This window comes from Cucurbita pepo, chromosome 11 (assembly GCF_057944985.1).
Source record: "Cucurbita pepo subsp. pepo isolate OVF chromosome 11, ASM5794498v1, whole genome shotgun sequence".
NCBI lineage: Eukaryota > Viridiplantae > Streptophyta > Magnoliopsida > Cucurbitales > Cucurbitaceae > Cucurbita > Cucurbita pepo.
In genome coordinates this window covers 6794151-6817915 of record NC_141808.1, presented here as the reverse complement: position 1 = coordinate 6817915, position 23765 = coordinate 6794151, and the positions used below count along the sequence as shown (strand labels likewise).

General features: G+C 40.0%; 1 protein-coding gene across 1 annotated transcript; it reads right to left on the bottom strand.

Moving 5' to 3' along the window:
* Positions 1 to 12644: 12644 nt before the first annotated feature.
* On the bottom strand, positions 12645 to 16021 carry LOC147790185 (uncharacterized). Its single transcript, XM_087128373.1, is given in 4 exon segments — positions 12645 to 13333; positions 13732 to 13787; positions 14358 to 14618; positions 15066 to 16021. Coding segments are annotated over 4 exon segments (1914 nt in total). The 5' UTR covers positions 15974 to 16021.
* Between the last annotated feature and the right edge of the window lie 7744 nt (positions 16022 to 23765).

The window sequence follows — 23765 nt, the reverse complement described above, 5'->3', positions numbered from 1 at the left end:
TGAGTCGTGTGTAGGGAAGTACTACACATCCAATTTGTCTGAGACTGGAGGCCACCCCTAAGATGATTAGAGATAGGTCCCTAATTCATGATTGCATGTGTTTGCATTAGCATGGCCCCTATAGTGGGGTCACTTACTGAGTATTTCTTGCCGTGTGCCATATTGTTTTTCAGGTAAAGGCAAGACTCCCATGTATGGTTAACGGTGGCATCGTGATCAAAGACTGTGGCACGTGCATAGGATAGTTGCATATTTAAAATTCCTAGTCTTGGTTAGGATAGGGCATTTGCATTTCATTCATTTATATTATTTTATTTGTAATCGTTTTTTTTTTCTTTTTGAACTCCAGCATGATGTTTGAAACACGTAAGTCCGGCAGTGTTTTCCAATGTTTTGAAGTTTTAAATTTTTCCGCTAATAAAGATGAGCATTCTTAGATTTTTATTCTTCATTAGAGATGAGCATGAGACGTTAGTGGCGACTCTAGATATGTGAAAATTTAAGGTCGTTACAGTTGGTATTAGAGCTCTAGGTTTTAGATTCTGTAGACTAGCCTACGGTCCCAACGTCGATGCCCTGTCACCGTCAGGTAGGCCTTGCATATGATAAGAAAAGAGAAACGTTTTAAAACTCGCATTTTTTTTATGTTGACATTACTAAAATGGTTGTGATATTTCACGTATTTATTATTTAAGAGTATGATGTCATGTGTTGCATGCTGAGTAATTTTGTTGGTGGTATGATATGATATTTAGCATGATGAATGTTTACTTCTTTGACGTTACGATGTATTGTATAGTGTGTGTATTGTTATATGCATAGTATTAAGGCCTTAGACTTAAGCAACCTTATATTGGTTTATAGAACTATGCCTAGAGTACGAGGACGAGGAAGAGAAAGGGGAAGAGGAAGAGGAAGACGAGGATGGGGGCGACCCTGTCGAAGAGAAGTAGGACGAGGTGTGGCAGTAGAGAGCCCACCTAAAGAAAGATCAGAGACTGGGTCAGTAACAGTTACACCACCCCCAGTCTTACCACCAGTTGAGCTACCTCCTCTAGCTCCACTGCAAGCTGAGCCTCCATCATCAGTAGAGCCTCCACCACAAGTAGAACCTCCACCCCAGCCTACCCTACCACTCCAAGTCGCACCTGAAGCTGCACCCCCAGCGGGTGGAGTAGATGCTAATACTAGGTTAATGTGTGACTCCATCCAAGCCCTAATTCAAACCTTGGTAACCACTTAGCAAGCTAATCTACAACAGGCCCAGGAATAAGCCCAAGCATAGGCCCAAGCACAGGCGTTGGCACTGGCACAGGTACAGGCACAGGCACAGGCACAAGCCAATGCCCCAGTAAACCCTCCACAACCTGTTAGATGTTCAAACTAGATAAATGATTTCAAGAGATACGACCCTCGATCATTCACTGGTTCCTTAGTAGACCCCATAGAAGCCCAAATGTGGATTGCAGCAGTGGAAACCACATTTGAGACTATGGAGTGCCCAGAGAACCAAAAGGTCGCCTATGCAACCTTCGTCCTACAAAAGGACGCAGAGATATGGTGGAGAGATAACAAAACCCTTCTTAACCCAGAAGGGGGACCGATGAACTGGGAACGATTTCAGGAGGCCTTCCTTAAGGAATATTATCCTAAGTCAGAGCGACTTAAAAGACAGTAGGAGTTCGCCCACCTAGTACAGGGCGGACTCACAGTGGAGAAGTACAACCGAGAGTTTAAGAGACTCAAGAGATTTGCACCGTCCATGGTGGACACTGAGGAAAAGATGACAGAGAAGTTTGTATTGGGTTTGGAACCAAGAATCCGCCGCATGTTGGAGGCGTTCAACCCAAAGACCTATGAGGAAGCCTTGAGAACTGCCAAGGCTTTAGAAAAACCAAAGGATGAGAAACGACGTGAAGAGCCAGTCATAATTAGGCAGAAGCGTCCTCATGAATCAGGAGGCTCTGACCATCCACCACCAGCACGTAGGCACCGTTCCAATAACAGCCCCGCTCTTAGATGGGATGAGCGACGCCCTCCCCGACGTACTGACAGGAACCCCAAGAATCAAGATGGGGCCAGAGGGAGGAGAGAAGAAGGGTGCACTATCTGTGGAAGACTACACGGTGGGAGGTGCATGGCTGGCAACCGAGCGTGTTATAGATGTGGTCAAGAGAGGCACATCGCCGTGAACTACATGGCCGGAAATGCTGCAGCACAAGCAAACCCGCCCAGAGTAGTAGAGCAAACGGATCAACCAGCACCACCGCGAGCTCAAGCTAGGGCCTACGCGTCAACCAGCAAGGACATTGGGAGGTCTGACGCCGTGGTGATAGGTACACTATCCATTTTATGTCATTTCACTTTTACCTTATTTGATTCTGGTTCCACACATTTCTTTATTTCCATGCCTTTTGTTGTACAAGCAGGGTTCGAATTAGAACCCTTATTGCATGAAATGTCTGTAAGCACCCCTGCGGGGGTAGACTTAGTATCTAGGGATAGAGTAAAGGATGGCCAAGTAATCATAGGGAACCAAATTTTATGCGTTGACCTTATGGTGGTAAACATGACAGATTTTGACGTCATACTAGGCATAGATTGGCTAGCTGAAAACCGAGCTAGTATAGACTGTCGCAAAAAGGAAGTAAAATTTTCACCACCGACAGAACCTACCTTTAAATTTAAAGGCACAAGTACCGGGATTACCCCCAAGGTAGTATCGATGATGAAAGCAAAGAGGTTAGTCCAACAAGGTGGATGGGCTATATTAGCATGTGCTGTAGACGTAAGAGGAAAGGAAAGGACCCTAGTAAACGTGCCAATAGTAAACGAGTTTCCAGATGTATTTCCAGACGACTTACCTGGAATACCCCCTTCCCGAGTGGTCAACTTCGTCATCGAACTCGAGCCGGGAACTGGGGCCTATTTCCAAAGCATCCTATCGCATGGCGCCAGCAGAGTTGAAGGAACTCAAGGCGCAATTGCAAGACTTACTAGATAAAGGATTCATTCGACCTAGCGTGTCCCCCTGGGGTGCGCCAGTGTTTTTTGTTAAGAAGAAAGATGGATCGATGCGTCTGTGCATCGATTACAGAGAGCTAACAAGAGAACCATAAAAAACAAATATCCTCTGCCTAGAATAGAAGACTTGTTTGATCAACTCAGAGAGGCAACTGTATTCTCTAAGATAGATCTTCGGTCCGGTTACAACTAAATTAGGATTATGAAAAAGACGTACCAAAAATAGCGTTTAGGACAAGGTACGGTCACTACGAGTTTGTAGTGATGTCATTTGGTCACACCAATGCCCGAGCTATGTTTATGGAGTTAATGAATCGGGTATTCAAGGAATGCCTAGACATGTTCGTGATTGTGTTCATTGACGACATCCTCATATACCCGAAAACAAACCTAGAGCACGAGGAACACCTCTGAAAAGTCCTAAACACTCTAAGAGAGCACAAGTTGTATGCCAAGTTCTCCAAATAAGAATTTTGGTTGTGACAAGTCTCTTTCCTAGGACACGTGGTGTCAAAGGACGGAATATTTGTAGATCCCACCAATGTCGAAGCGATCACAAAGTGGGAACGCCCAACTACAGTAACGGAAGTAAGGAGTTTCCTAGGATTGGCGGGATACTACCGAAGGTTCGTGCAGGACTTCGCTAAAATATCCTCGCCTTTAACAAAGTTAACAAAAAAGGGGTACCATTTAGATGGGATGATGCTTGTGAGGCAAGCTTCCAAAACCTAAAAGAGATATTGGTAACCGCCTCGGTACTCATAGTACCCGAGAGCTCAGAAGGATATGTGATCTATAGTGATGCCTCCATGAAAGGACTGGGATGTGTGTTAATGCAACACGACAAGGTTGTCGCATACGCATCTCGTCAACTTAAGGAATATGAAAAGAACTACCCTACCCACGACCTAGAGTTGGCCGCTGTAGTGTTCGCGCTGAAAATCTGGCGACATTACTTGTATGGAGAGAAAACCCAAATTTTTACCGATCACAAAAGTTTGAAATACTTCTTCACCCAGAAATAGTTAAATATGAGGCAGAGAAGGTGGTTAGAATTGGTGAAGGATTATGACGTAGATATCCAGTACCACCTTGGAAAAGCAAATGTGGTCGCAGATGCCTTGAGTAGGAAGACGGTCCACTCGTCAGCTCTCATTACGAGGGAAGTAAGGGTACAAAGAGAGTTCGAGTGAGCCAACATAGCTGTAGCGACCGAGGGAGTCATAGCACAGCTGGCCTGACTCACGGTACAACCTATGCTTAGGCAGAGAATTATTACCTCCCAACGAGAGGATCCTAACTTACAGAAAGTCCTAGGACAGCTAGACAAAAGTCTGGTAGATGGATTCTCGAAGTCATCAGATGAAGAACTATTATATCAGGGACGCTTATGTGTTCCGGCAATAGAAGATTTAAGGAAGGAGATACTGATGGAAGCTCACAACTCGCCATTTTCCATGCATCCAGGAGGTACTAAGATGTACCAAGATTTTAAACAACACTTTTGGTGGAAGAGCATGAAGAGGGATGTGGCCGGGTTTGTGAGCAAGTGCTTAGTTTGTCAACAAGTGAAAGCACCAAGACAAAAGGCTGGGGGGTTGTTGAATGGACTTAATAGTAGGTTTACCCAAAACGCCCAAAGGCTATACAGTGATCTGGGTAGTTGTCAATAGGTTGACCAAGTCGGCACACTTTCTACTTAGGAAGGTTACATATATAGTTGACAATTGGGCACTGTTGAGTTATGGAGTCTGCTCCCTGTATTTATAGCTTGGTCAATGGCTATATCCGGTAAAGCTATATTTGGTAAAGTCATATATGGTGAAGCTATATCCGGTAAAGCTATATATGGTACATAGCTATATATAGTAGATGGTTAAATCTGGTACAGCTATATTTAGTAGACTGAACCATATATATATCCCGTTTAGTAAAGTTTTGAAATGTACTTTTCTATTCTCTGTACTCTCTTGTTGTACATGCCTGAAGTCATCAATAAAAAATTCTTTTAGCCAGAGTTCTCCTTGCAATTCTCTCTATCCTTTTCTTTGTGATCATCTAGATCGAGCGTGTGCGTTGTTGTGCGATCCTAACAACTGGTATCAGAGCAAGGCAAAATTCACCACGATCTGTGAAGATGGAAAGTTCAAAGATTGGAATTGAGAAGTTCGATGGATCCAATTTCGGTTTCTGGAAGATGCAGATTGAAGATTATCTGTACCAGAAAGATCTTCACGAACCTCTGTTGGGGGTGAAGCCGGATGCCATGACCACGGAACAATGGAAGCTTAAGGATCGACAAGCCTTAGGGATGATCCGGTTGACGCTATCCAGAAATGTGGCGTTTAACATCATCAAGGAGAAGACAACGTCAGATCTGATGAAGGCGCTGTCAAATATGTATGAAAAACCGTCGGCTATGAACAATGTGTATTTGATGTGTAGATTGTTCAATCTACAGATGTCTGAAGGTGGACGTGTTGCGGATCATATAAATGAATTCAATATGATCATAAGTCAACTGGGTTCGGTGGAAATTAATTTCGAATATGAAATTAAAGCGTTGATTTTGATGTCATCCTTACCCGAGTCATGGGATACTGTTGTTGCCGCAATCAGCAGTTCCCGAGGATCTGATAAACTGAAGTTTGATGAAATTCAAGATGTAGTTCTCAGCGAAAGTATTCGCAAACGCGAAACTAGAGATTCATCAGGCAATGCTCTCAGTGTTGATCGAAGGGGAAGAAGCAAATCAAAGAGCTCAAACAAACATGGGCGTTCAAAATCAAAGAACCGGAGAAAATCTCCAAACAAACCCAACGTAACGTGTTGGAGCTGTGGGGAAAAGGACACTTTCGGACAGATTGTACAAAGCTAAAGAAGAAGCAGAATCATAAATCTGAAGATGATGATGATTCTATATACACAACAGAAGATGCTGAGGACGTTTTTATCCTTAGTGTGGATAGCCCAGCTGAATCCTGGATTTTTGATTCAGGTGCATCGTTCCATTCGTCTCCAAGTAAGAAATTGTTTCGAAATTTCAAATCAGGAAATTTCAGGAAGGTGTATCTTGCCGACAATAAAACCTTGGAGATTGAAGGAAAGGGAGATGTCTCCATACAAACTCCAGCAGGAAATCAATGGACATTACAAGATGTCAGATACATTCCTGGTCTCAAGAAGAACCTGATCTCTATTGGCCAGTTGGATAGCACAGGCTATGCAGCAGAGTTTGGAAAGAGTTCCTAGAAGATTGTGAAGGGCGCCATGGTTGTTGCGCATGGCACAAAATCTGGAACCTTATACACTACTGCAGAGTGTATAAACATGACTGCTGCTGCTGAGAGTGCTTCAAATTCAAGTCTATGGCACAATAGACTTGGACATATGAGCGTCAAAGAAATGAAGATGCTGACTGCGAAAGGAGCTTTAGAAGGCTTAAAATCTGTTGATATGGGTCTTTGTGAGAGCTGCGTTATGGGCAAACAGAAATGAGTTAGTTTCATAAAGGCTGCCAGAGAACCGAAGAAAGTGCGGTTGGAAATGGTCCATACAGACGTCTGGGGACCATCTCCAGTTTCATCACTTGGTGGATCAAGGTACTACGTCACCTTCATCGATGACTTCAGCAGGAAGGTATGGGTTTACTTTTTGAAACACAAGTCAGATGTGTTTACCACCTTCAAGAAGTGGAAAGCTGAAGTTAAAAATCAGACCGGCTTAAAGATCAAATGCCTGAGGTCTGACAATGGAGGAGAGTACAACAAATCAGAGTTTATAACATTTTGTGTAGCTGAGAGAATTAGATTAATAAGAACAATTCCCGATAAGGCAAGACAAAATGGTATTGTAGAAAGGATGAACAGAACCTTGAATGAGCGAGCAAGAAGCATGAGGATTCATTCTGGATTGCCAAAGACATTCTGGGCTGATGCTGTGAACACAGCAGCATATTTGATTAATAGAGGGCCGTCGGTACCCTTGAAGTTCAAATTGCCCAAAGAAGTATGGACAGGAAAAGAACTCAAGTACTCTCACTTGAGAACCTTTGGCTGTACTGCGTATGTTCATGTTGATCCAGAGAAGAGAGATAAGCTTGATGCTAAGGCTGTGAAATGCTACTTCATAGGCTATGGCTCTGACATGTTCGGGTATAGGTTTTGGGATGAGAAAAATATGAAGATCCTAAGACACTGTGATGTGACCTTTGATGAAAATGTCATGTACAAGGACAGAGAGAAGATAAACTCTGAGACTACGAAGCAAGTGGGAGTTGAATTTGAGTGGCAAGAAAATTCACATAGTGATGGTACAACAGAAGCTCAAGAAACTTCTGATCCTATTGCTGAAGAACCAGACGTAGAGCAAGTTGCACCTGAGCAGGTGTTGAGAAGATCATCCAGAACTACTAGAGCACCAGATAGATATTCAACCTCATTACATTATCTGTTGTTGACTGACGAAGGAGAACCAGAGTCCTTTGATGAGGCCCTACAAGTGGAAGATTCAACTAAGTGGGAGCAAGCCATGGATGATGAGATGAGCTCACTTGAAAGGAATAATACGTGGGTGCTGACTGAGTTGCCTACAGAAAAGAGAGCTCTGTTGAACAAATGGGTGTTCAAAATCAAGGTTGAACCAGATGGCAGAAGGAGGTTTAAGGCTCGGTTAGTAGTTAAAGGATATTCACAAAGAAAAGGCATTGATTATGCTGAGATCTTTTCTCCAGTTGTGAAATTAACTACTATCCGAATTCTACTGAGTATTGTTGCATCGGAGAATTTGCACCTTGAGCAAATGGATGTAAAAACGGCATTTTTACATGGAGATCTAGATGAGGAGATCTATATGCAACAACCCGAAGGATTTGCAGCTCCAGGCAAGGAGCACATGGTGTGTAAGCTCAATAAGAGCTTGTATGGACTGAAACAAGCACCGAGACAATGGTACAAGAAGTTTGACTCCTTCATGAGCAAGAGTGGTTTCCACAGAAGTGAAAAGGATCAGTGTTGCTACCTCAAGAAATACACTGATTCTTATGTGTTTCTACTCCTGTATGTGGATGATATACTAATTGCTGGATCAAGTATGAGGGAGATAAACCACCTGAAGGCAAGCTTGTCTTCAGTATTTGAGATGAAAGATTTAGGTGCAGCGAAGCAGATCCTTGAGATGAGGATTTCTCGAGATAGATCTGCTGGCACATTAAATCTATCCCAAGAGCAGTACATTGAGAAGGTGTTGTCCAAATTCAAGATGAATAACGCTAAACCCAGGACTACCCCCTTGGCAAATCATATTAAATTGTCAAAGGGGCAATCTCCCAAGACAGTTGAGGAACGTGAGCACATGGCATCAGTTCCGTACGCTTCCGCAGTTGAGACTTTGATGTATGCTATGGTCTGCACTAGACCTGACATAACACATGCAGTGGGAGTTCTTAGCAAGTACATGGCAAATCCAGGGAAGGAACATTGGGAAGCTGTGAAGTGGCTTCTGAGATATCTGAGAGGTACATCCAATACTACACTTTGTTATGGCAATGGCAAAGTAGTTCTGCAAGGTTTTGTGGATGCTGATCTAAGTGGAGATGTAGACTCCAGCAAGAGCACATCTGGGTATATCTACACTATAGATGGAACAGCAGTGAGTTGGATGTCCAAGCTTCAGAAATGCGTTGCTCTTTCATCTACTAAAGCTGAGTACGTGGCCATAGCTGAAGCTGGAAAATTGATGATATGGATGACAGACTATCTAGAAGAATTAAGCCGGAAGCAGTGCAAGAAGATCCTTTATACAGATAGTCAGAGTGCCATACAGTTGGTGAAAAACCCAGTCTATCATTCAAGGACAAAACACATTAGAAGACGGTACCATTTCACTCGCAGGTTAGTGGAAGAAGGCGATATGTGTTTGGAGAAGATAGAGGGTTCAAAGAATCCAGCAGACATGTTGACAAAATGTGTTGATGTTGGAAAATTAAAGCTATGCAAAGCCCTAATTGGTATGGTGTAGGATCAGTCTCCAAGTGGGAGAATTGTTGAGTTATGGAGTCTGCTCCCTGTATTTATAGCTTGGTCAATGGCTATATCCGGTAAAGCTATATTTGGTAAAGCCATATATGGTGAAGCTATATCCGGTAAAGCTATATATGATACATAGCTATATATAGTAGATGGTTAAATCTGGTACAACTATATTTAGTAGACTGAACCATATATATATCCCGTTCAGTAAAGCTTTGAAATGTACTTTTCTATTCTCTGTACTCTCTTGTTGTACATGCCTTAAGTCATCAATAAAAAATCCTTTTAGCCAGAGTTCTCCTTGCAATTCTCTCTATCCTTTTCTTTGTGATCATCTAGATCGAGCGTGTGCGTTGTTGTGCGATCCTAACAGGCACAACTGCATGTGAAAGAAATAGTAAGACTACATGGAGTCCCAGTGTCTATAGTGTCGGATCGGGATCCACGCTTTATGTCAGCGTTTTGGCACGGACTTCAAAAAGCACTAGGTACCTGCCTCTTCTTTAGTACCACCTTTCACCCCCAAACAGATGGACAAACGGAGCGTTTAAACTAAATTCTAGGGGACATGCTACGCGCTTGCGTACTAGATTTTAAGGAAAGTTGGGATTCCAAACTCCACCTGATGGAATTCTCGTATAACAACAGTTTCCAAGCAACTATTGGAATGGCACCTTTTGAGGCCCTATACGGGAAACGGTGTAGATCCCCACTATGTTGGAATGAGGTAGGAGAGAGAGAATTAGTAGGACCCGAGTTGGTTCGACTCACCAATGAGGCTGTCCAGAAAATTCGAGCGAGGATGCGTACCGCTCAAAGTAGATAGAAAAGCTACGCCGATGTAAGGCGTAAAAGCCTGTTGTTCGAGGTAGGGGACCCAGTATTCCTCAAGGTTGCACCTATGAAAGGGGTGTTAAGATTCGGACATAAGGGCAAGTTAAGTCCTAAATTAATTGGACCATTCGAGATCCTAGAGCGAGTTGGTCCGGTAGCGCATAAGTTAGCCCTACCTCCAGCCCTCTCAAGAGTACATGATGTATTTCACGTGTCGATGCTGAGGAAGTACATTACGAACCCTATCCACGTAATAGACTATGAACCACTCCAACTCAATGAAGATCTGAGTTACGAGGAAAAACCAGTAAGAATCTTAGCTAGAGAAGTAAAAACCTTACGCAACAGGAGCATTGCGTTCGTTAAGGTACTGTGGCGGAATGACCACAGTGAGGAAGCCACGTGGGAGCGTGAGGACGAAATAAGAGAGAAATACCCCGAGTTGGTACAAGAGTTTGAGACTTTCGAGGATGAAAGTTCTTTTTAGGGGTAGATAATATAACGACCCAGGAAAGAAAGAAAAAAAAATGAGAAAACGAAAAAAAAAGAAACTCAGTCGCCAGAAAACCCGCGAGTTTTCCGACAACCGCTGAGTTTCACGGAACCCACGCGAAACGACGACCACAGTATGCCTAGCCTTCAGCCCACGACTCCTAGCACCATCAGGATACCTCTAAAGGGAGAAAAGATAGAAAACTACGAGAGAGAGAGAGAGAGAGAGATTTCGGAAAAAAAAAAAAAAAGTCGGCGAGTGTCCAGTTTATCCGACGAACCCTCAAACCACCCTCAAACCGACACCAAACGACCTGTTACCGCCACGAGAAGGATCCCTAACGAAAGCACGATAACTCAAGGTGCGTTTTGTGCTTTTTAGTAAATGCCGTCGTCGGTAACCGTGGTCAGAAAATTGGGTATTTCCTAATCGTTCTTAGATCTGTGGTTTTAGGAACCTTTAGGCCGCAAAACTCCCAGAAAAGAAAGAAGGACGACAAATAAAAAGGAAGAGGAAGAAAGAGGACCGAAATCGGCAACGAAAACGCCGCGGGAAGGAGAGAGCAAACTCACTGGAAAATCGGTAAGAGTTAGGTAAGGAAGACGAGGTCCACGATCCGAGTCAACCCGAACCCAAAACCTAAGAGAGTCGGCCCATTCTTTCCCTCGGCCTCTACCTTTAGCCCAGCCCAACTACAATGACCCACACCTCAGACCAGCCTCGAAGCTACGGTTTAGTTGAACCAACCCGAGACCAGCCCGACGGTCCAATCGAGCTGGTCTGCAACCAAAAAAAAAACTTTCGGCCTACCCCAATAAGGCGAGGCCCAATGATAGTCTTGGCCTAGTAGCCTCCGCAGCCCGCGACCCGAACCAGACTGTGACCCAACGCTACCGCACGACGTGGCTCGCTCTACTGCTGCCACATGTCATATAGCGGCGCAGGCAGTCCCTCGGCTCGGCTCGGCGCGGCGCAAACGGCTTGGGCTCCCTCCAGTGACGCTCCAGCTGCTCCCAGCGGCGGTTCGGCTCGGCTCACCTATTTTCAGCCTAGTTTCCACTGTTTCGACCCTCTCAGATCTGTTTTTGGCCTTGATTAAGGTATCCGAAGCCGTTTTAGAGCCGTATTTCACATTTATTGAATTATATGGAAATTAATTGTGAAATACTAACAGAAAGTGGTGAACGGTGTGATAGGAAGCAAACCCCAGCGACGTAGGAAAAAGTGTTTGACGCACTTTGTGGCAATATGATGAGTATGATGATTGCATGATGTTTACCTTAATATGATGATGGTTTCCATATTGAGCATGCTAGATGATGATGAGTGCCATATTACATCATGTCGTTAGATCGACATAGGACACAACCTTAAGAACGTGAAAATGATATTAATATAAATATCCACGAGCATGTGTTACCTAGAGTAACAAAGAGATGAGACTAGAGGGTTGTGTCAGAAGAAATATTACTATGGATTTAGAGGGGCATAGGGCTACTTCCCCTAGAGATGATGAGTGCGGACACGCACCTTATGATGAGCGCGAATGTGCACAAGTGCGAATGCACACAGATGAGGGTGTTCATGAGGCGCATGACACTATGAGGTTCCGCTGACCTCCGGACGTCGCTATAGATTAGCTTGACCAGAGGGTCCAAGGGGTGTGCGAGCACCCTGGGGATTCACACTCTCACGTGTGAGTCGTGTGTAGGGAAGTACTACACATCCAATTTGTCCGAGACTGGAGGCCACCCCTAAGATGATTAGAGATAGGTCACTAATTCATGATTGCATGTGTTTGCATTAGCATGGCCCCTATAGTGGGGTCACTTACTGAGTATTTCTTTGAAATACTCAAACCGTGTGCCATATTGTTTTTCAGGTAAAGGCAAGACTCCCATGTACAGTTAACGGTGGCATCGTGATCAGAGACTGTGGCGCGTGCATAGGATAGTTGCATATTTAAAATTCCTAGTGTTGGTTAGGATAGGGCGTTTGCATTTCATTCATTTATATTATTTAATTTGTAATCGTTTTTTTTTTCATCTTTTTGAACTTCAGCATGATGTTTGAAACACGTAAGTTCGGCAGTGTTTTCCAATGTTTTGAAGTTTTAAATTTTTCCGCTAATAAAGATGAGCATTCTTAAATTTTTATTCTTCATTAGAGATGAGCATGAGACGTTAGTGGCGACTCTAGATATGTGGAAATTTAGGGTCGTTACATCAAGTCTCCATCTGTTGTATAGTCAAAATTTAACTTCTTTAATGCCAAAAATGCTTTATGTTCCAATTCCAGGGGTAGATGACATGTCTTCCCAAAGCTAGCTTGTAAGGAGACATTCCTAAAGGGGTTTTGAAGGCTGTCCTGTATGCCCATAATGCATCATCAAGTTTCACCGACCAATCTTTCCTGTTGGATTGTACCACCTTTTCCAAAATACTTTTAATTTCTCTGTTGGAGACCTCTGCTTGCCCATTGGTTTGTGGGTGATAAGGTGTCACCACTCTATGTTTTACATTGTATCTCTCTAAAAGCCTATTCATCAATCTGTTCATAAAGTACGTTCCCTCATCGCTGATTAATGCTCTTGGTACACCAAACCTAGTGAATATGTTTCTTTTTAAAAACTTGAGTACCGTCTTCCCATCGTTGGATGGACAAGCTATTGCTTCCACCCACTTGGACACATAGTCGACAGCCACTAGAATATATAAGTTCCCATAAGATGGCGGAAATGGTCCCATAAAGTCAATGCCCCATACATCAAAAAGTTCCACTTCTAGAATTGAATTCAAAGGTAGCTCATTTTTTTTACTGATATTTCTCGTCCTTTGACATTGATCACAACCCTTGCAAAATTCTTTTGCATCTTTGAAAATTGTTGGCCAATAGAAACTCGATTGAAATACCTTGGCTGCTGTCCTTTGCCCTCCAAAATGACCTCCATATGGAGATGCATGACATTGTTCAAGAATTGTTGGTATTTCACTGTCTAGAATGCATCTTTTCATTATGTCGTCTCCACATTGTTTAAAAAAAAAAGGTTCATCCCAAATGTATCTTTTGGATTCATGGAAAACCTCTTCCTTTGTTGATAATTTTTCTCTTCGGGTATGATGGCACAAGCCAAAAAATTTGCTATGTTTGCATACCATGGAGTTGCTGTCATTCTGCTACTGCTGTTTATCCCAAGCAGCTGTTCATCCGGAAACGCATCATCAATTTCTTTGCTATTGACCTTTTCTTCTATGTTCTCCATTCTAGATAAATGATCTGCTACATGGTTATTAGCTCCTTTCGTGTCCACGATTTCTATCTCGAACTCTAGTAACAGTAGAATCCATCTAATTAATCTTGGCTTGGCATTCGGTTTCATCATTAGGTGCTTGATTGCTGCGTGGTCAGTGTACACTTTCACCTTCGCTCCAAATAAATAAGCTCTGAACTTTTCAACAGCGAATACTACGGCCAACAATTCTTTTTCAGTGGTTGTATAATTCACTTGAGCCTAATTCAACGTTTTGTTGGCATATTAGATAGGATGAAGTACCTTCCCCTTTTTCTGTCCTAACATTGCCCCCACAGCATGGCCACTAGCATCATACATCAACTCAAATGGTGAATTCCAATCGGGTGTTGACATTATAGGAGCTGTGGTCAGCGCTGTCTTTAATGCTTGGAAGGCAGTCATGCATTGTTTGTCAAAAACGAATTTTCTATTTGACTCCAACAAACTACACAATGGTTTTGCAATCTTGGAGAAATCTTTAATAAACCTCCTATAAAACCCTGCATGGCCCAAAAAGCTTCTTATACCTTTAACTGACGTAGGTGAATTCAATCTTTCAATAGCTTCTATCTTGGCTTTATCAACTTCTATTCCTCTTCTTGAGATCTTGTGGCCTTACACTATTCCCTCATTGACCATAAAATGACATTTTTCCCAATTCACTACAAGATTCTTCTCTTCACATCTTTGTAGAACTTTCCCTAAATTGCACAAACAAGTCTCAAAAGATTCTCCATAAACTAAAAAATCATCCATGAATATCTCCATAAATGTTTCTACCATATCTGTAAAAATGGCCATCATGCAACGTTGAAATGTCGCTGGAGCATTACATAGTCAAAAGGGCATTCATCTAAAGGCAAAAATTCCATATGGGCATGTGAATGTAGTTTTCTCTTGTTCTTCTTGACTGATTGTAATTTGATTATATCCCGAATAACCATCCAAGAAGCAATAATGTGACTTTCCAGCAAGCCTATCAAGCATTTGATTAATGAATGGTAAGGGAAAATGATCCTTACATGTCGCTTTGTTTAGCCTTCTATAATCCATGCAAATTCTCCATCCATTCACTATTCTAGTGGAGATCAACTCATTGTTCTCATTTGCCATTACTGTTGTCCCTCCTTTCTTCGGAACACATTGAATAGGACTGACTCAGCTGCTGTTTGCAATTGGATAAATTATTCCAGCATCTAGCCATTTGAGAATCTCCTTTCTAACAACCTCCCTCATCATGGGATTTAATCGTCTTTATTGCAAAATGGACTTAACTTTTCCTTCCTCCAATTGTATTTTGTGCATGCATAGTGAAGGGCTAATTCCTTTTATATCCGCCAATGTCCAACCTATCGCCCCCTTGTGCTTCTTCAATGTTTCTAGGAGCATATCCTCTTGAGTTGAAGATAGTGTCGCTGAGATGATGATGGGTAGTGTCTTCTTGTCACCTAAATAAGCATACTTAAGGTTAGGTGGTAGTGGTTTCAAGTCCAGCTGCGGCGCTTCCTCAATAGATGGTCTCATCGGTGAACTCTTTCTTCCCTCACATTCTAGTGACTCAAAAGTTCTGTTGAATTCACCTAAAACTGCTAACTGTTCTATTTTGTCATTCCAGCTGCTGTCTTCTTCCTGCCCGCTTTCCCCATCATCCCATTCCTCAGTCGCTGGTTGTTCTGTCAATTCATACACTGCTGAGCATTCTTTTGTCACTGCGGGATAATTCATGCTGTCATTGATGTTAAATTCAACTTTTTGGTCACCAATTCTTAACGTGATGGTTCCTTTGTAGACATCGACTAATGTTCTTCCGGTCTTTAAAAATGGCCTCCCCAAGATAATTGGGACATCATGATTGGCTTCATAATCTAAAATGATAAAATCTACAGGAAATATGAATTTGTCAACTTGAATTAAGATATCCTCAATCTTTCCTTCGGGATAAGTGAAAGATCGATCTGCTAGTTGAAGAGTGACTGTAGTTGGTCTAGCTTCACCAATACCTAACTTTTTGTAAATAGACAGCGGCAATAGATTAATGCTTGATCCCAAATCACATAATGCTCGACCTAGCTTCTTCCCTCCTATTGATATTGAAAATGTGAATGAACCGGGGTCTTTCTCCTTTAGCGGGATCTTGTTTTTCAATATTGCACTACACTGTTCATTCAATGGTACCACCTTGAATTCTTTAAACTTTCTTCTATTGGTGAGCACATCCTTCAAGAATTTCACATAATTTGGCATTTGCTTCAAAGCTTCAACTAATGGTATATTTATGTGAATTTCCTTAAATATGTCCATGAACTTCTCAAAGTGGGCTTCTTCCTTCTTTCTTTTTATTCTTTGTGGAAAAGGAGGTGTTGGTGTGTATATTTTGCTTTCTTGTCCACTGCTGACTTATGTTTGTGTTTTAGGAGGCTTCACAATTTCTGCATAATTTCTGCTGTGTTCTTTCTATACAGTAGCTTCTGCATCATTTTTGTTGTGCTATTCTTGCACAACGGCTTTCTCCTTTCTCTGCTGTGTATTAGCAGTTTCTTGAGAGCGACTATCACCGTGTTCTTTAATTTTTTCTCCTCTACTGGGTATTTCTTTCCCACTTCTCAACTCTATTGCTTGACATTCTTCCATTCCCTCTCTTTTCGGCATTTCAGTGTCTGCTGGCAACTTACCAAGAGGTCTATTTCGTAACTCATTTGCTAATTGACCTACTTGAACTTCCAAATTTCGCAATGATGCTTGTTGACTTTGTATCACAGCATCATTTTTAGCCATATATTCCTTTATTAGGCTCTCAAGCAATGTTTCTGGTATGTGTTGAGCTTGGCTAGTTCCTTCCCCTTGGGTGGTGGCTTGTTGAGAACCATATGTCAATTGATTTTGTAATCCAAAACCCGGAGGGTAATTTGCTTTAGGGGGCATTTGTTGGTTGTACAAAGTGATAGGCTTATGAAAGTTTTATGCATGCAAATAAATGTTATCACTCATACGAATTAAGATATACTTGTTAAGAATTTTTGCTTAGTGGTACTTGAAGACTTAACAAAGAACTCTTAGAATAAGGACCCGAGTTATTCAAAGATTAAAACACTTTCGAGGACGGAAGTTTCTTTTAGAGAGAAATAATGTAATAGCCAAAAAATAAATAAAGAAATAAATAAATAAAAAAACTTTATAAAAAAAATAGTTAAAATAATAATATTAATTAATTAATTAAAATTAGAATTAAAAAAAAAATAATCATTCCCCACCCCTCTCCACTAACCTTTCGTCCCTTCCCACAATTATCTCTCCTCGACCCATCCCACCTGCCAAAAGAAAAAGAAAGAAACAGAAAAACAACAATAGTCAGATCTGAAAGAAGTACAATGTCTTTCAGTAGATTGCAGATTTAGAGATTTTTGTCAGTTATTACGGTAAAATCCTATCTCAGATCTTCTTTTCCTTTATAGTTATGGTGATAAGAAATTAATTTAGGATCAAATCTTGTTTCCTATCTTAACAGTCTATAATAATCAGATCCCATATACAATTATTAGATTTTTGTTAGCATTTTAATTATACGATAAGGTTATAACTTAGATTCAATAAAATTTTAGGTGGCAAATCAATAAACTAAAAGATCGTAGTCTGTACTTAAAATTGCTCAGTAACATCTGTTTACACAATTGAAAAACCTATTTACAAAATGAAAAGGATTAGAGAGAGAGGAAGGGAGATTGAGGAAAGATTTGTTAAACAGTATTTAAGAATATAAGGAAATATAAGAGGACAGTGAGCTACCCTCAATTTTAAAACCTATTTACAGAATGAAAAAGATTAGAGAGAGAGAGGGAGATTAAGGAAAGATTTGTTAAACAGTATTTAAGGAAATATCAGACATCAGTGAGCTACTTACAATTTTGTGTAATAGAAAACATCACAATTTTTATCAGAGGGTAGTGAGATTCTTTAAATTTTGTCTAACAGAAAAGATCAGAATTTTACTATTGGCCAATGTAAATTAGGGAAATAATTTTATAGAGTTCAAACTTGAAACTGATGTCATGAGCTCATATAGGTTGACTCGGATTTCAAAGGACGGAATTGAGCTTTCATTAAAGATATATTTGTGACAACGACTTAAGCTATCCAGGTAAGTGACCTTACTATCGGCATGGTTATTTTTTTATGTTGACACGTGCCCTGTGGTTCTGCACGTGTCATATATATTGATATGTGTGAATTGTCTGTGGATCGATATGCTTCCTATATGTTATGTTATGTTATATAATATGTGGATTGTATGATAATAATTATGGTATGATGTGCTCTAGGAGAAGTTTTAGATAGGATACAGGAAGGATGCACAAAACAAAATGTAACGATAGGAGTAAGATACGTTCACGAAACGTTAAGGTTAGGTTACATACCGGAGTGCTATGGATAGGAGAGATTGATGAAAGAATACGGTTAGGTTATGGGTAGAAAGGGATAGGTTTGTGATAGATTGATAGAACGATGGCATTAGGATGCGTTCTGGTGATGATATGACTAAGGTACGTCACGTAATGATATGTCTGTGATAGGTATAAGAACGTTAAGGCTATGGTAAGTTAGAGAACGATATGACTATGAAGTGTTTACGTTATGACTTGGTTATTATATGATACATTGTATGCTAGATTATTGTGCTTAAGTACGAAATCATGTGAACGTGAATGTATGTTATTTATGCTGCTTAGTTGATATGATATGAATGCATGTGACGATGTGTGACCCTTGTACGATTATGGCTTGTTGTATGGGTAATGAAATGTAACTGAATGAGTTGTATGACATGAAATACGGTAAATTGCATGATACATAACCCCGCTAGGAATATGTATGATATGTAACGAAATGAGAATGAGAATGACATGTAAGCATGAAAACGTGACACGGGGTTATGTTCATTAAATGATGACTGTAGGACTAGTGGGACCTAATGCATATTGTGTGATCATGCATTTGGGGGGATACCCCTATCCCATCATGAGGGTACGGACGCGTACATCCAAATGGCAGGACAACGATCGTTATGCCTTGCATAGCGCTGCCGTGACGGTTTTAGTTTTAACGTGTCCCGGTGGGCCCCCAGAGCATGCCCACCGACTAGGGACAGTGGCCCAGCGGTGTGCGAACTAGCTGGTGAGCTCATACTCGCACGTATGGGCTGCGTGTAGAGTATATGGTACACGTCCACGATTACCTGTTAGGATTACACCATAGGAAAAATGAAACAAAACGAAATGAAACGAAATGAAACGAAACGAAAGATAGGTCCCATCATTTTATTGCATGTGATTGTTGCATTTAACCCCAATAGTGGGGTCACTTACTGAGTATTTCTTTAAATACTCAAGCCATGTGCTACTACATTTTTCAGATTAAGGCAAGGCATTCCTGTACGGCTGACGACGGCATCGCAACTCAAGATCATGGCACATGCATAGGATAGTGGCATTTATATTCTTAGACTTAGGATAGAATAGGATGTTTTAAACTTAAACGCTTATTTATTTTATTTCGAGTCTTTTGTTGTGTCGTTTTAAAGATGTTTTCGAAACACGTAAGTCCATGGCTGTGTTTTAAGATAAAGGTTATGTTTTATGTTATTTAAATGAAGTCTTCCGCATTCAATTTTTATGGTATGTATACAGTAGCGACCTTAAATTAAGTAGAAAATTTCGGGTCGTTACAGTTGGTATCAGAGCTCTAGGTTATAGATCTTGTAGACTAGCCTACGATGTAGGCTTGGCATGTTCCATGGTTCCACCGTCGGTGTCCCGTCTCCGTCAGGTATGTCTTGCGTAAGATAAGAAAAGGATATGTCGTTGATTGTGTATGTTGTTATTGTTTGGTCATTATAAAATATAACTCATAATTAGACTTTACTCTATTGATTGTAATATTATTTACTGCATTCATGTTAGCTTAATGCTATATTTATTATAATTTAGAATACGTTATGTTTTACCTTGCATGGAATGTGAATGTAAATTGTTGTATTGATGATGTTTAGATTTACTGAGATTGTTGGTGTGAATTAGTAGCTATAGTTTTAGTAATCTACTAAATGTTAGGGTTGCTATGAAAATGACTTTGCTAAGCAAGATCATATGTTTTAGTTAGACGTCTTGAACATAAATAAACTACACAGTCTTATGACCATAGAGATGGGGAGAACTGTACCAATGTATACGGAAGAGTAAGTAGTTTTAGATGAAATAAAAAGACCTAAGGAACTTGACATAGATGTCAATATCCTATAGTATACGATAGATATTAAAGTGGTAGTGTCTGAAAGAAAACTTTATAACTTTGAAGTATGTAAAGATGAAATTAAAGTACCTGAAAAGAAAAAGAAAGAAAAAAAAAAATTGAGTTAAAGACCATAAAAGTTTAAAACATGTATACTTAAATTAATTGGTGATTGACACAAGTGTTGTTAATGGAAGATGAGCTTTGTTAGTACTGAGATGTAGAAAACTTTCCTACCTTAATAAGGCTTGAAAACTATATAAAAATAATAATAATGATGATGAAAAAAAAAAAAAAAAAAAAAAAAAAGTAATACAACCGCAATTATGGAAGTTGTGAGATGATTTAAAAGTCAATTTGGATGAGGCATTACGATCATGGTCAAAATTTTAGAGGTATATGGAGAGGGACTACGGTATAAGATTGTCAAGGTACCTTAAATTTAAGAAACCATGATTTAAGATGAACTTGGGCGGGGAAAAACGAGGATTAGAGTGGGACATTGTCTCTAAATCAACTAGAAGTTTTGTGGTAATCCTCCATAAGGTATACGAATGCACTCAAGAAGCTCAACATAAACAAATTGTTGTAGAAAATTACCAATCAATTTTTTCTAGCAATGTCAACCTGGTTAAAAGGTACTATAGTTAAAGTTTCAAAACTGTCATTTTAAGTTTGATTTTCAAGTATCCCAAGTTTATGGCATGTGAGGATATCCACCATGCTTACATAATACCAATTTTTATAAGAGAATTTTGTTAAGCCCATTCTTCATAGTACAAGGCATTGAAAGGGTTGTGATGTCTTTCCGTTATGGTTATAGGAGCATTAGTTTTGGGTTGTACTAGATAAGGTATACCAAGAGAAAAGCCTATTTGACAATGTTTCCAATGAAAGTTACCAAATCCTCAAACTCTAGCTTGACCACAAACCAAATACAAGAAGTCGTTCGTAGATCTATGTGATTTACCAGTGCATTCAATTTGCATTGGGTTAGGGTGGAGTTTTTAACCAGTTTCATGTCATGATTTTCACTCCAAAAAAATAAATATACTAGAATTGGGGTAGGTAGCCAAGAGAGAAAAAGTATTACCAATTTCTTGATTTTTTAAACTTAAACACTTATTTATTTTATTTCGAGTCTTTTGTTGTGTCGTTTTAAAGATGTTTTCGAAACACGTAAGTTCATGGCTGTGTTTTAAGATAAAGGTTATGTTTTATGTTATTTAAATGAAGTCTTCTGCATTCAATTTTTATGGTATGTATACAGTAGCGACCTTAAATTAAGTAGAAAATTTCGGGTCGTTACAGAATATATTTTGAATAAAGTAGTGGAAGGATTCCTGTATTGGAACGGGGAATATATCTTTGGCTTATCCAAAGATTTTCCACCATTTGATGAACCAAAATGGATAATGAATTTTATGAGCATTCTGGCAAAATTGGATAAACCATGAGTGCTCATAATTTTAATACCAAATGACATTGAACCATGCCATCTGATAGTCTCTGTATGAGTAGGAGTGAAGAACAAACGGTTTTGAAAAAGTCTTTTCCGTGTACAGTTCTTGATTCCAGTACGTCGGATTCATGACTTTGAAAATTTTTAACTTTGAGTACGCGATTTTTGAAGGATCATCGCGGCTCGGAATATGAGTAATTTCGACGAATTTTGTGTCGACTAAAATGAAGTCATAAAACGGTCTGGTCTTATGAAGATCTTTCGGGATATAGAAGAATCCCGATGGATAGGCTTTCTTGATGACCTCGCTGATTTTTGGGTCGTCGTATTCTTGTTTTACCAAGGCTTCTGGTATAGACACAGATTTTTGAAAATAGGCCTGATTTCAAGAACTGGAGAAAATCGAACGGGTACAACCGCGTCCGAGTAGGTTGAGGGAACAGAAGGTCACTTTGAAGTGGAAGAAACAGTAGGTCTCGATGGAGTAGCGGCAGATGGCCGTGTTGAAGAGGCAGAAGGCCTTCTCGGAGTGATAACCTTCGCTTGTTTTTTAGAAAGCTTTACTCTAAACTTGGTCACCAATGTGAAACCAGTATCCATTGCATAGCTATCGGACGTCATTGGAGTAGGTGTGTTTGAAGAAGCAATGGGCTTCTTCCCTTTTTCTGTTGCTTTCTCATCGGTCAACGCTGGGAGAAGGAGGTTGGCTAGGGAGAGTTTTTCTTAGAGAGTAAGAACTCTCTTGAGAGTAATCTGCCAAGGAGTTTCCGACCCCTTTTATAGGCAAAATTTGGAAGTCGAAGGAAGATAAAATGGCTTGCCATCTAGCAAAAATTTATTTAGACACAAGATTCTTGACATATTTTTCTAAAACAAATTTAGATACCATTGAATCTGTTTTGATAACAAAGCTTTTGTTAATTAAATCGCTTTGAAATTTTTATACAAAGTACTATTGAAAGTATTTCTTTCTTCACTGATGAGTAATTTTTTTTAGTAGAATTCCTATTCCTGAATGGAAACGGACAATGGATTCTTTCTTGTCAAGAGACTGTTTCAGGATTCCTCCATATCCAATATCGGATGCGTTGATCTCCACTATTAAACTAGCCCTTAGGTTTATCAGCGATAAACACGGAATTGGCTTGACAAGGGATTTGATTTTTTGGACTGTTTTAGTGTGTTCTTCCGTCCAGGGCTTTGGATTCTTTTCGAGCCTTTCAAAAGTGGCTTGGAAATGGGTTTGATATTTTGAAGGAAATCAGACATATAATTAAGACATCCCAAAAATCGTTGTAGTTGGGTTTTATCTGTAATTTGGTCCGAAAAGTTTGAGGCAAACTCAATGGATCTTTGAATGAGTTTAATTAGACCCAAATGAATTTCAAATTCAAGAAAACGGATCTTTGTTTGAAAAAGTTTAATTTTTGGTTTAGACACAACTAAACCGCTTCTATTGACTGTCGTAAAAAATGTTTGAAGATGCTTGAAGTGTTGATTGATGTTTTGAGAAAAAATCAGAACATCGTCAACATAAAAAATTGAAAAGGATTGAAAATATCATTCATAATCTTTTGAAATTCGGATGGAGCGTTTGTTAGCCCAAATGGCATAACGTTCCATTCGTATTGTCCGAAAGGGACATTGAAAGCCGTTTTGTACTTTTGCATATGAAATTCTTTGCATTAAATCTGATTTATTTGGAATTGGATATCTAATCCATTCCAAAACCTTATTTAAGGGTTTGTAGTTTATTACCAGTCGTGGGACTCCACGTTATTCTCTGCCTGGTTGTTGACATAAAAAGCCGCACATGACCAAGGGCTCTTTGACGGCCTAATAAGACCCTTCTGCAAAAGATCATTGATTTTTGCTCTGCAGAATGTTAGTAATATCTTATTCATTTGAATAGGTTGGGCCTTCGTAGGAATATTTTTCTCCTTGAAGTTTTTGACATAAGGAAGATGAACTATGTGTTGCTTCCTATTCCAAAAGGCATTAGGGATAATTGAACAAATATCCATTTCTATTTGAGTTTGTAAAGTTTTGATTTTAGACTGGAGGGTCTTACTTTGAATCGTTCTTCTTTTCTTTTGAATGAAATTTCTTCCTTCAAAAAAGAAATTTGTTTTTCTTTATAATTTAATACATTTATTGATTGAATAATTGTATTCTTTTGAAAGTTATTTATTTCACTAATTCATGGGAGGAAGGAAATTAAATTTTATTTTCTTTTCTAGGGCTTTTGACTCTCACCCGTTTTCAGTTATTTTAGAAGGGTATGATTGAGTAATGAAAGGAGTACCTAGGATTAGTTCTTGTCCTAAGTTCTTTCCTAAAAGGAAGAAA